The sequence below is a fragment of the Coffea arabica genome, chromosome 4e (assembly GCF_036785885.1).
Source record: "Coffea arabica cultivar ET-39 chromosome 4e, Coffea Arabica ET-39 HiFi, whole genome shotgun sequence".
In the NCBI taxonomy this organism is placed as follows: domain Eukaryota; kingdom Viridiplantae; phylum Streptophyta; class Magnoliopsida; order Gentianales; family Rubiaceae; genus Coffea; species Coffea arabica.
The window spans coordinates 42,675,400-42,689,153 of record NC_092317.1 but is presented as its reverse complement, the minus strand read 5'-3'; the positions used below and the strand labels follow the sequence as shown (position 1 = coordinate 42,689,153).

General features: G+C 35.6%; 1 protein-coding gene and 1 non-coding gene across 2 annotated transcripts; one reads left to right on the top strand and one right to left on the bottom strand.

Moving 5' to 3' along the window:
- Positions 1 to 8,512: 8,512 nt before the first annotated feature.
- LOC113741015 (uncharacterized) lies at positions 8,513 to 9,668 on the bottom strand. The gene is made up of 3 exons (XM_027268512.1): positions 9,606 to 9,668; positions 8,916 to 9,410; positions 8,513 to 8,770 (listed from the first exon to the last, which is right to left on the bottom strand). The coding sequence occupies exons 1-3, from the start codon at positions 9,666 to 9,668 to the stop codon at positions 8,513 to 8,515; spliced, it is 816 nt and encodes a 271-aa protein (XP_027124313.1).
- A 775-nt stretch (positions 9,669 to 10,443) lies between these two features.
- LOC113743138 (small nucleolar RNA R71) lies at positions 10,444 to 10,549 on the top strand. Its single transcript, XR_003461025.1, has one exon. It is a non-coding gene; the product is annotated as a small nucleolar RNA R71 (small nucleolar RNA).
- The last annotated feature ends 3,205 nt before the right edge of the window (positions 10,550 to 13,754 follow it).

Here is a 13,754-nt window from a genome sequence, read left to right as displayed (position 1 = left end):
AAGAAAACACATAATTTCATTGCATGAACACATCATGAAATACAAGTAAAAGATAGATAAAGAAAGTTTAGCCAAGTTAATGAAGAAACTCCCAATGATCTTCAGTTTTTTCAACAAAATGGTGTACAATGAAGTCTCGAATTGTTCTCACAAAAAGCACTAGTTAGAGAGAACAAGACAAGACTTCCTTTTTTAAGTTCAAATGCTAAAATATGATATGAGCTTCTTCTAATATGTTCTACTCTCGTCTTCTAATGATTCTAACATCTAAGTGTTAAGAGAGTCAAAAAGGTGGGCTTTGGACAAGACATAAAGCTCCTTTCCTCTTCCTTTTTGCATCAGAAGCATGTGCAACCGAAATTCTCTCTCCAACTATAGCTGAAAAGTGGTGTGAAAACAAAGCAAGTGGCTAAGTAAGTTGCTGAAATCAGGCTACAATACGTGACTTGATAATACGCGACTTCACCCACATTTTCTCAAGTCACGTATTCACTTCTGTGAATTTAGCCTTATTTCAACTGCTATTTTCTCTATGATGGAAGCTAAACTAGCTTTTGTGCAAAACATAAAAGTTGTAGCCCGTTGAGTTAATTTTCGATTACTTCAAGAATCATCCAATTTGGAGATCTGTGGACGGAGATATGATTGAAATACCATTGACTGGTCAATCCCCTGTTTCAGCTTTCGACTGTTTCAGTTTTCGACCATACAAATAAGCTTCTGTGTTTTGACTTTTTGACTAGGAAAACAACTGAATTGGACTTTAATGTCTTCATACCAAATAGATCTATCTCTTATCTTCAAAATGGTGTAAAGCTCATCTCGATCCGATGTGTATAGCTCAAGATATAGCCGAAATACGAAGATGTATCAAAACTGTCTTCACTTGCATTTCTTCATTTGAATGTTTTGCACTTCATGTCTTCTTTAAGCACTTCAAATCATGAATTATCATCCAATTATCTTCTCAATTCACACCCTTTGATGATTGAATCATTGAACCTACAAAAACATGAAATTTTTACCATTAAAATCCATAGAAATGTAATGTTTGCCATTTAAACTACAAAATGTACTTTTTTACTAAAACCCTAGTTAATTAGTTATAAAACTAGTTAAAATACACCAAAACTAACTAATAAAACACACTAAAAACACGTAAAATATATACTTGTCAAATATCCCCACACTTGAACCATTACTTGTCCTCAAGCAATAAAAAATAAAAACCAACAATGATTCAAAGTTTGTAAACAAATATATGTGCACCATTCAATTTCATTTCCTCAAAACAAGGTAAATAACCATTATGTAATCACTAAATTAACCTCAAGTACTCATAATATTAAGTAAAGCAGATCCAATTATACCATAATTTTGGCTAGTCCAACTCAATTCCTCATCCTTACCAATTTTACAAACAAGTAACTTATATGGTCAATAGAATGCTTCCTAAACCCATGATCTTCTTCTCATTCAACTTAGAGAGGGAATTATTCATATAATATAGCTAAATATATACTTAAGTTGTGATAGTGCCTTTTGACGTGACGATCGATATTTTTAGATGCAAATCGCCAGTTACTCAACACTTCACATACTCAAGTTACCTTGCATACTCTTAATTCAAGTACCGTTTTACACGAAAATCGACATTTATAGATGAAGACTCCCGGTTACTAAGTACAAGAACCATTGGAGTAGAACAAATCTTATTCTCTTCCTTTTTTTTCATTTTTTTTATATTATGATTATTTATTTTTGTTTTTCAAAGCAACGATAATAACATTCCCTCAAAAGAATAATCATGAGAAGAGTATTGCAATTATTGATCATATTTATCACTTAACTATGTAAAATCAGGTAAAGAGAAGAAATTTCATTAAACATGCAAAATGTAAGCATAATTTTCTCCACTTTACAAGATATATTTTCCTACAAATGTAAAAATTATAATCATATAATAGTCATTTCCAAGTTAAATGAGAAGAGAAGTTTTCAAGTCACATATATTTATCTCAAAAGTAGAAGGAATTTGAACTACTAGTATTGTGGAACTTGTTAACACTTTGGATAAAATTGAAAATTTTTGAAACTTTTTGGGGCAATTTTAAAAATTTTGACAGAGCTTCCCCTTAAAATTAGACTAAATTCCCTGCCAACAATCCCAAAATAGGCAACATTTAAGCATAAGAAAATATTTCCATAACATGTCCAATCATAGTAACATCCAGCAGACAATTCTCAAATACCCCCATACTTAACATACACATTGTCCTCAATGTGTAGGGGAAAGAAAATAAGCAAAAGGAAGAACAAGTTACTCCCCAGTTGAGATGGTTGTGGTCTAGTTCAACCTTGAATCATGATCCATCGACCGATCAACCATCTACAATCACTATCTACTAGTAACTGTCACAAGTTCCAATATACAAAATAAAAGGTGCAAGTTAAACTGCCCTTAAAGAAAAGTTAAAAACAAAATACACAACGAACACTAAGCGAAACGGAAAATAAGGATAAAGATCATTCTTTGTGCGCCGGAGCCCTAGTCGTCATTTTTTTCATCATCCGCAGGAGGTGGACGTATGCCTAGATGATCTTCAATGTGATGCAGGCGAGTATCCATTCTAGCTAATTGATGTTCGATGTCGTCCAAGCGACCAAAGAGCCGCTGCCAGTTGGATTGTGGCGGTGGAAGCGGAGGTGCGGCAGTGGAAGGTCTGACTTCCTCTCGACCATGTCTCGCCTTTTATCGCCTTTCTCGCATAGGTTGAGGGATGTTCTCTATGCCAATACCTAGACGACAAAGGGAAGAAACCGGTAACTCGGTTTTCGGCTTAACAAATTCTCAAATCACCCCTTGTAAGTTGACATAAAACCACTCGAACACCAAAGAAAGCAGACGAGGAAATGGCAATTTGAACGAAGTAGTCCGCCGCCTCGCCGTAGACCTTATATGGCTAATAATGATGTTCGGCAGTGGAATTCGAACATAGGTAGTCGAGAAAGTAGATGTCACTTTTGCAGACCTCCGTATGCCCCGTCTTCTTGGGTATGACATTATGTGCCGTCATGTAGATAATGAGACGATGTCGAGGTTCAGGGACGCTTGCCTACATTGTCTCTTTCCTTGACGACCAAAAAGGTTGGTAGTCCAGACCAAACCTATGCATGGCATGAGATGGATCCCATTGTCTATTTGGTGCGATAAATCCCTTCTTCAGGTCGATTGCCTGGCCTTGGTCATTACAACCCACAATGGCCACTAAGCGCTACCGCAACAAAATGATCCACGTTCCTCGCACCCATGACTCCACCATCTCACCACTATGACCTGTTTTATACTCAATGTTAGCGTAGAACTCTCGCACCAAGTCGGGATAGTACTGAGTCGGCAAGGTGAGAATCAGTGCCCAACCAAGTTGATCAAATGCCTCCGAGATACGATACATCATTTCAACTTCGGGACTCACGTGCATCTCAAAAAGAAACTCCAAATTAGCGTGTTCCTCGTGCCACTCTTGATTCCTACGGTTGGTGAATTTGGCACTGTCAAAAATGGATGCTTCAGCACTACGAAAAATGCCCTCACCTGGTCGTTGACTAACCGGTGGAGGAGAAGGTGATCTCTCTTCCTCACTTATTTCAACCTCCTCACTAACCTCCATGTCATCACTACTAGAGGAGGAATATACGACCTATTTTCCCCTAGTCATAGTACCTAATAAAAAGGATTCAATTATCCACATATACTAAGACACATTTCATATTTTTGACAATAAGTAACATGAATTGACTCAAATAACCACAAATACATCCCTCCAAATCATAAGAAATCAAATAAACATACTTAAATGACCATAAGAGAAGGACATATATCATGCCAAAAATTGTCCAAAATCACCATCTTAATCAAAATATATAACAATTATATCCCAATTAGTGAAATTAGCATTAATCATGATTATAGCAATCAGTAATTAGGAACAATAATACGCAATTAACTATAAACATGGTTAAGCAAAAGGTATTCTAATAACTCACAAAATCATCCAAATTTCTCACTATATATAATGCGCATGCTAAAACATCATCAATCATCCATTTTATACCATAATCATTTATCACCAATGGCTTTAAAAACATTCCAAGCCAACTTTCTAATTTTAGTCAAATATAGCAAATTAAAAATTTAAAGAACTATTAATCATCAATTTGCTACATTTGAACATGTAAATATGCTTAAACAACCTTAATAAGCATCATGGAGGCCAAAAACATCAATATATATCATCAAAAATTTGAAATTAAAAGATGTCAGAAAGCTCAGAAAATTGAAAAATATCAACTTCTAACATACAAAGATTTGATGAAGAAACTTACCTCAATCACGTAGAAGGATGTTTGATGATGATAATTGTGCAAAAAGCCCTATCAAATTCACTCCAATTGACCTCTAATTGAAGAATTTGTAATCTAAGAACCCTAACCCCCAATCTTCTTGGAAACCGATTTTTAGGTGTTTATCTTGAATTTCAATCGGTTAGAAAGGCTCTAGGATGATCAAAAAATGCTGGGTTGATGTTTTTTTACAAGAAAATGGAGCAAAAATGGAGTTTTGTGAATTGTGTGTGAGAGGAGAAGGGAAAACGCGAGTTGAAGGAAGAAGATGAAGAAGAAAACTGGCCAAGCGATTCGCGTGTTTTAGCTTTTGTACAATGACAGAATATGTGACTAGACAAAACACGCCTTCAAGTCACATTTTGCGTAAGTCGCGTTTCTATACAAATTCCGCAAGGATGAAAACGCGACTTCAAGTCGCGTATTACAGGTCTGAAAATGCGCCTTCTTGAATACGCGGCTTAGAGTCCCGTATTCAAGTCGCATTTTCTGTACAATTTTTGCAGGAGTGAAAACACGATTCACGTAATACGCAACTCTAAGTCGCGTATTCCTGTAATCCACGTTTTTTTCTGCAAATTTTTGCAGAAATGCTAACTTTTAAAAAAAAATTATATGTTACCCCAATTATTCAAAATGCATCCTAAATCATTCTTTTGCCAAAATTATCATCGCATGCACATGTAAAATGATCGAAACATGCATTTTACCCATTTTTAATGGATCAAATACACCTTTAACGCGAATCGAAGGATTGAATTCCTTGATCAAATTTCGCATTTTTCACCTCAAATGGTCATCTTTTCTTCCATTTACCAAACCTATAACACAAAAACAACAAACTAACTTAATTACATGCGTTAAACATAAAATCATACCAAATTAACATCTTAAACAAAAACATTGGGTTGCCTCCCAACTAGCACTTTTGATTATAGTCGTTGGCTCGATTCAAAAGGTTTGGCTCATTTCTTTGAAGAAAAGTCACCCAAAGGACTCATATGTCCTTTGGGGACGATTTCACCCGCCAAGTAGGGTTTCAATCGTTGTCCGTTGACCTTGAACCGTTCATTTTTTGCATTTACCACTTCAACAGCTCTAAAAGGAAACACTTGAGTGATTTCAAATGGTCCCGACCACCTTGATTAGAGTTTTTCGGGAAACAACCTAAGGCGTAAATTGTATAATAGCACTTTTTGCCCCACCTCAAATTGTTTGGATACGAGATGCTTATCATGCCAATATTTCACTTTCTCCTTATAGATTTTTGCATTCTCGTAAGCACGTAACCGGTGTTCCTCAAGTTCATTCAACTCAAGTAGTCTCCTCCCACCTGCAAGACGTAAATCTATGTTAATCGTTTTAATTGCCCAATATGCATTATGTTCGATCTCTACAAGTAAATGACAAATTTTTCCAAATACTAATAAATACGGTGACATCTCCAAAGGTGTCTTAAATACCATTCGATAAGCTCATAATGTATCATTGAGTCGTCTTGCCCAATCCTTCATTGATTTGTTCACCATTTTCTTCAAGATAAGCTTTATCTCTCGGTTGGCTAACTTTGCTTGTCCATTCGCTTGTGGATGGTATGGAAGTAATGTCTTATGCTTACAACCTTACTTAAGTAATAAAGAATCAAATTGATTATTACAAAAGTGCTTTACTTCATCACTTACTATGGCCCTAGGAATACCAAATCTACTAAAAATATTCTTTTTAAGAAATCTAAGTACTCCCTCCATCCCATTGTTAATGTCATATTTCCGCTTTTTGCTTGTCCCAAAATTTGAGTCACTTTGAACAAGTCAAACCACTTTTGAAATTATTTTCCAGTTATACCCTTCTATTGAAAAGTCAAGATTGCACTAACCAATTCTAATGGACCCAGCCATAACACATCATCGGAAGTTATACCCTTCTAATTGTCTTTGCCTTTTAGTCAAAGTGACTTAATGGCAAGTGGTTCCCAACAGTTTGTTGTTTTACTCCACAAACAGCAAAGGGTACGATTGAAAGAGTCAGATAAGTGTGTCCTCATAATGCTACTGTGCATAAAAAGTGTGTTTCCCAAAAAGCGTCCCAAATTTTGGGACGGAAGGAGTACTACCTTAGTATCATTTGTAGGTGAAACAATTGCCTCCACCCATTTAGAAACATAATCTACCGCTACTAAGATGTACTTATTGTTAAAAGAACTAGGAAATGACCCCATAAAATCTATATCCAATACATCAAATAACTCAATTTCTAATAAAGTAATTAAGGGCATTTCATTTTTGTTAGAAATATTTCTAGTTCTTTGACAAGCGTCACAATTTTTAACATATTCCCAAACATCTCGGTATCTGGTAGGCGAATAAAATCCCGATTGCCAAATCTTAGTTACGGTCTTAGAAGTGCTAAAATGTCCTCCGGTTTTTAAGTTATGACAATGAAACAAAATATCACGTACCTCTTCTTCGGGAATATATCTTTTTATCATACCATCGGCCCAATGTTTATAAAGCAGCAGTTCTTCCCAAAAGTAACTTTTAACATCATGCAAAAATTTCTTTCTTTGGTGAAAATTCAAACCCTTGGGAAGTATTCCACTTACCAAAAAATTAGCAAAATCTGCATACCATAGGGATTTAGTTAGTGCAAGAACAAACTCATCTGAAAAATTCTCTTTAATTGGAATTTGATCATCGGTAGGGATATATTCTAATCGCAAAAAATGATCCGCCACCAGGTTCTTCGATCCCTTTTTATCTTTAATCTCTAAATTAAATTCCTGCAATAAGAGAATCCAATGAATTAGTCGCGATTTTGCTTTTTTTTTATGGAGCAAATATTTAAGAGTTGAATAGTTCGTATAAATGATAACTTTAGATCCTACTAAATAAGATCTAAAGCAAATATCACCGCCAAAAGCTCCTTCTTCGTGGTCGCATAGTTAATTTGTGCTTCGTTGAGTACTTTACTTGCATAATAGATCACGTGCAACCTTCCTTCCTTTCGTTGATCTAACATAGCTCCGATTGTATAGTCACTTGCATCACACATCAACTCATATGGTAGCGACTAGTCTGGTGATGTTATAATTGGTGTTGACGTCAACTCCTTTTTCAACCTATCAAAAGCCATTAAACAATTATCATCAAAATGAAATGGAGCATCATTGCATAGTAAATCAAATAATGGTTTAGCTATTTTGAAAAAATCCTTAATAAAACGTCTATAGAAGGTCGCATGTCCAAGAAAGTTTCTTATCCACTTGACATTAGTTGGAGGTGGCATTCGCTCAATCACTTCTATTTTTGCCTTATCCACGTCTATTCCTTGAGATGAAATCTTGTGCCCAAAAACAATTCCTTCTCGAACCATAAACCGGCACTTCTCCTAATTAAGCATAAGATTTGTCTCTTCATATCACTGCAAAATCAAATCCAAATTATGAAGACAATGGTCAAACGATCAGCCATATACCGAAAAATCGTCCATGAAAATCTCCATAACTTTCTCTATATAATCAGAAAAAATAGCTATCATGCAACGTTGGAATGTGGCTGGAGCATTGTAAAGGCCAAATGGCATTCGTCTAAAAGCAAATATGCCATATGGACAAGTGAAGGTGATTTTCTCTTAATCTTCCGGAGCTATGGCTATTTGGTTATAACCTGAAAATCCATCAAGGAAACAATAAAATCATAACCAGCAATACACTCCAATAATTGATCAAGAAAGGGTAGGGGAAAATAATCTTTTCTTGTGACTGAATTTAACTTTCTATAATCAATACACACTTGCCATCCTACCACAAGTTTATAGGGAATAAGTTCATCATTTTCCCTTTAACTATGGTAGTTCCACCCTTCTTTGGAACAACATGAATTGGACTTATCCAAATACTATCTGAGATAGAGAAGATTATACTTACATCCAACCACTTTATAATTTTCAATCTTACCACCTCTTTCATGTTCAGGTTAAGCCTTCTTTGGGTTTCGACTACCGGTTTGCAATTTTCCTCCAAGAGAATGCGATGCATGCATAAAGAAAAGCTAATTTCTTGAATGTCAGAGATGGTCCATCCTATAGTCTTCTTATGCTTCCTTAAGACTCATAGCAACTTATTGAGTTGCTCTTCTTCCAAATACGCACTAACAATCATTGGAAGAGTTTCATTTTCACCAAGAAACTCATACTTCAAGTGGTTAGGAAGTGGCTTGAGTTCAAGTTTTGGAGTTTCTATCTCCGACGGTGGTGGAAGTCTCTTTTCTTGTCCAAGCTTTTCAAACATACCCCTTCCTATAAAGAGGTTGTGCATCCAAATATTGGGTCTATAATTCTCTTTCTTCATCATTCTCCTTTTGCACCCCTGCACTTATTAAACAAAACTCAAGAGGATCGACATCGAGATTGATTCGATTCACCTTTTTGGTTAGCAAATCCATTGTGGCAATTAAACAAGCATGATTAGTAAAAGAAGGGTATTTTTTTATTTCATTCAAATTAAATACTACCTCTTCTTCACCTATTTGAAACTTGAGTTTGCCATTTTTAACATCAATAATAGTACCCGCAGTTGCTAAAAATGGCCTACCTAAGATAATTGGTATAGATATATCTTCCTCCATATCTAATGCCACAAAATTCACCAGAATGATACATTTTTGTATTTTGAGCAGTATATTCTCCAAGACTCCTAGTGAATATCTAATAGACCGATCTGCTAACTGCAAAGTAATATTTGTGCGTTTTAGCTCATGCAACTCTAGTTGTCTAGCCACCGTTAAAGGAATTAAGGACACACTTGCACCAAAGTCACATAATGCTTTTGAAAATTCAATGTTACCAATAGTGCAAGGTAGAGAAAATCTCCTCGGATCTTTCAACTTTGGTGGCAGCTTGTTTAGTATGATGGCGCTATACTCCTCAGTTAATGCTATTATTTCGCGATCCTCCAATTTCCTTTTGCGCGTCATTATCTCCTTGAGGAACTTGGCATACGAAGGAATCTGCAAAATGGCATCAATTAAAGGAATATTAATATGCAATTGTTTAAAAATTTTTACAAATTTATCAAAATCTTTGTCGAGTTTATTTGGCTTGAGTCGTTGAGGAAATGGCACTATCGGAGGTATCAGAATGGTATTGTAGGAAGTTGGTTGTTTTTCTTCCAATTTTTCTTTATCACCTTCCCCCACACCTACCTCTTTCTCCAATTGCTCATCTTCTCCGCTAACACTCTCCTCATTCCCTTTGTTTTCTATCATTGGAGGGTCTTCTAGTTGTTTACCACTACGAAGGGAAATGGCCTTGACATGTTCCCTATGATTCACCTCCGTTTTACTTGGTAATTACCCCTGATTTTGATTGTTGATAGAATTGGCGATTTGATCAATTTGGATCTCCGCATTTTTATACATTCCGATCAATTAATCCAACCGCCCCTCTATTCGTTCGAATCTCTTCGAAATTCCTTTTGCCAATTTCTCCACCGCAATCTTCCAATCCGGTTTAGTATTCATCTATTGTGCCCTCGATTGGAATCCCGACAGATTATTGGGCCTTTAAGGATTGCCTTGCTCCTTCCATCCAAAATTTGGATGATTCCTCTACCCCGGATTGTATGTTTTTGAGTATGGATTGTTTTGATCATTCCTATCGTAATTATTAACAAATTGAGTCTGCTCAACATCAACACACTTGTTAGGGTCGTGTTCTCCTCCACATATGGAACAACAAGCAACAGGTGCATTAATAGAAGAACTCGGACCACATCCGGTTTGACGACGTAACATTTGCATCATATTACTCATTTGTGCACTAAGCATATTGATCGCATTAGTTTCAATCATACCTGCGTGTTGCCTTGGATTACCTTTTTCATTAGCCCATTAGTAGTTGTTAGCTGTCATTTCTTCAATCAAACTTTGAGCTTCTTCGGGTGATTTACCCGTCAAAGCACCACCTGCGGCTGCATCAATAGTCATTTTAGTAGAGAAAGATAAACCGTTATAGAAGTTTTGTACAATAAGCCAATTGAAAAGTCCATGATGTGGACATCTTCGAAGCAACTCTCTAAATTGTTCCCAAATTTCATACAACGATTCACCATCAAATTGACTAAACTAATGATATCCATTCTAAGTTTAACCGTTTTACCTGGTGGGAAATATTTATTCAAAAATACCCTAGATAAATCATTCAAAGTGGTGAAGGTATTAGGGACATGAGAATGTAGCCAAATTTTAGCTTTATCTTTTAATGAAAATGGGAACAACCTAAGCCTTATTGTATCATCGTTAACTCCATTCATTTTAATAGTATCACATATCTCCAAAAATGTGGCTAAGTGTGCATTTGGATCCTCTATGGCATTACCTCTAAATTGAGATTGTTGCACCATTTGGATTAGTGATGGTTTAATCTTAATATTATTAGCGTTTACTGTAGACCGCACTATACTTGTTTGGGATCCTTGAGTTCCCGGTAGAGCAAAATCCCTTAGACCTCGCCTATTTGCTTCGTTTTTCGTCATTTTTTCTTTAAAAGGTAGTTTCATTGCAATTCCCTCTATTGGATAAATCTTTTCTTCTTCTTGTTGTGGTGTACGCCTTCTTTGTCTATGTAGTGTCCTTTTAATTTCTGAATCAAAAGGTGCTACTACCCGTAGCGCCCGGTACATACACTACAAACAAAAATAAAAGAGACTATGTAGCAACTAATTCGCAAAAACCAATAAAAATTGTAATTTAACTATAAACAAATTAGCTAGTAATTACAAATAATGTCTAAATTAATAAAGTTAATTAGGCCCTAATATTGCCGCTCCCAGGCAACGGTGCAAAAAATTTGACAGAATTTCAATATAAGTGCAAGTTTAAATCCAATTTATACCCGTTTTGACTGCAAGTATACAGGTCAACTAGTAGTTTAGGGCATATATCGGGTCGATTCCACGGAGAGCTATTTTTCAAGTATTAGGTCCTTACTTACTCTATTATTTAGACTAACAATAAATTGGAACAGAAAAAGTTATAGCTACTATTAACTAACTAACTCTAACTAGATTTTTGCAAGATACAAAGGAGAAAATTCACTAAAAACTGGAGTTTAGGGATATAGATTCCACTTATTGCATAAACAATGAATAGATTTACCTCTTGTTACAACCCTTGTTTAACTAGGGATTCAATTCCAATATCACCAAATCTCATTCTCATGATGAAATGGCTTAGAATAGTCTAGTTTTTCCTATTCTCAAGGTGAATACCTAGTTCTACTGTTGTTTTCTTCAAGAAATTCAAGTTTACCACTTGAGTGTACCTCTATTCTCATGAGTCTACTACTCAAGCTCTATTCATGTGGTTCTATCATTATTACCAACTTTTATTGAATAATAATAACTAAGAGTTTGTTATTGGTGATCAAGCAACAACAAGTGATAAGCATGCACAAATAGACAAGTTAATAGAAGATGTAACAAGTGTAAATTATATTCACTTTATATCAAATAGCTATAAGTTTCATCTACTCCCTAGATCTAGAAAATTAGCTATTCCTGTAACATACAACAAGAAAACACATAGTTTCGTTGTATGAACACATCATGAATCACAAGTAAAAGATAAATAAAGAAAATTTAGCCAAGTTAATGAAGAAGCTCCCAATGATCTTCAATTTTTTCAATAAAATGGTGTACAATGAAGTCTCGAATTGTTCTCACAAAAAGTGTTAGTTAGAGAGAACAAGACAAGACTTCCTTTTTTAAGTTCAAATGCTAAAGTCTGATATGAGCTTCTTCTAATATGTTCTACTCTCTTCTTCTAATGATTCTAAGATCTAATTGTTAAGAGTCAAAAAGGTGGACTTTGGACAAGACATAAAGCTCCTTTCCTCTTCCTTTTTGCCTCAGAAGCATGTGCAGCTGAAATTCTCTCTCCAACTATAGCTGGAAAGTAGTGTGAAAACAAAGCAAGTGGCTGAGCAAGTTACTGAAATCAGGCTGCAATACGCGACTTCACTCACATTTTCTCAAGTCGCGTATTTACTTCTGTGAATTTGGCCTCACTTTAACTGCTATTGTCTCTATAACGAAAGCTGAACTAGCTTTTGTGCAAAACATGAAAGTTGTAACCTCTTGAATTAGCTTTTCAATGCTTTAATAATCATCCAATTTGAAGTTCTGTGGACTGAGATATGATCAAATTACCATCGACTATTCAATCCCCTGTTTCAACTTTCGACCATACAAATAAGCTTCTCTGTGTCGACTTTTTGACTGAGAAAACAACTGAATTGGATTTCGATGTCTTCATACCAAATGCAGATCTATCTCTTATCTTCAAAATGGTGTAAAGTTCATCTCGATCCGATGTGTATAACTCAAGATATAGCCGAAATACGAAGATGTATCAAAACTGTCTTCACTTGCATTTCTTCATTTGAATGTTTTGCACTTCATGTTTTCTTTAAGCACTTCAAATCATGAATTATCATCCAATTATCTTCTCAATTCGCACCCTTTGATGATTGAATCATTAAACCTACAAAAGCATGAAGTTTTTACCATTAAAATCCATAGAAATGCAATGTTTGCCATTTAAACCACAAAATGTATATTTTTACCAAAACTCTAGTTAATTAGTTATGAAACTAGTTAAAACGCACCAAAACTAATGTGTAGGGGAAAGAAAAGAAACAAAATACCTCTCGGTTGGCTACCTTCTCAGGAATTATAAGGTCGGTTGAATTCCCCTTTTCAAAAATGACTACGGGAGCAGACGGGTAGAAGGTCAAGCCGCCCTTCTTTTTTTTTTCCCCAATTGCTGAAGGCTCGACAAAGGCCTTGCACTTCTGCCTCTTGGTTATGCTCCCTGTTCCTGAAGTCATCAGGTCGGATACCTTCGCCACTGCATAGAAAAATGAATCATTACTCAATAATTAAGAAGATTAAAATATTACTAAATGAAATGAAAATCACAAGTTCTCTTAAATCTAGAGAGTAGTAAAGAGATTTAGTGGCACTGATAAGAGTTCGACTAATGCCCTCCTCTGCCAAGACCGCGTCAGAGTAGAACCAGCCATTTATTTTGAGACTCGACCTTTTAAACCTTCTGAAAGTTTTGCTCTTCTACAAGTTCGGGAGGGGGATTAGCAGGTACGTTATGAGGTCGCCACCAAAATCCATTCGAAAATCATCACTGAAAACAAAAACAAAGTTATTTTTCCTCCTCTTAATTGAGGTGGAGGCATTTATTATTAATTTCTTGACATATTTGGAGTGTGTCCTAAAGTAGAACCACCCTTCTCATTTTCACTATTCTTTATCTTGTAAAATCTTCAAAATAGGTTGA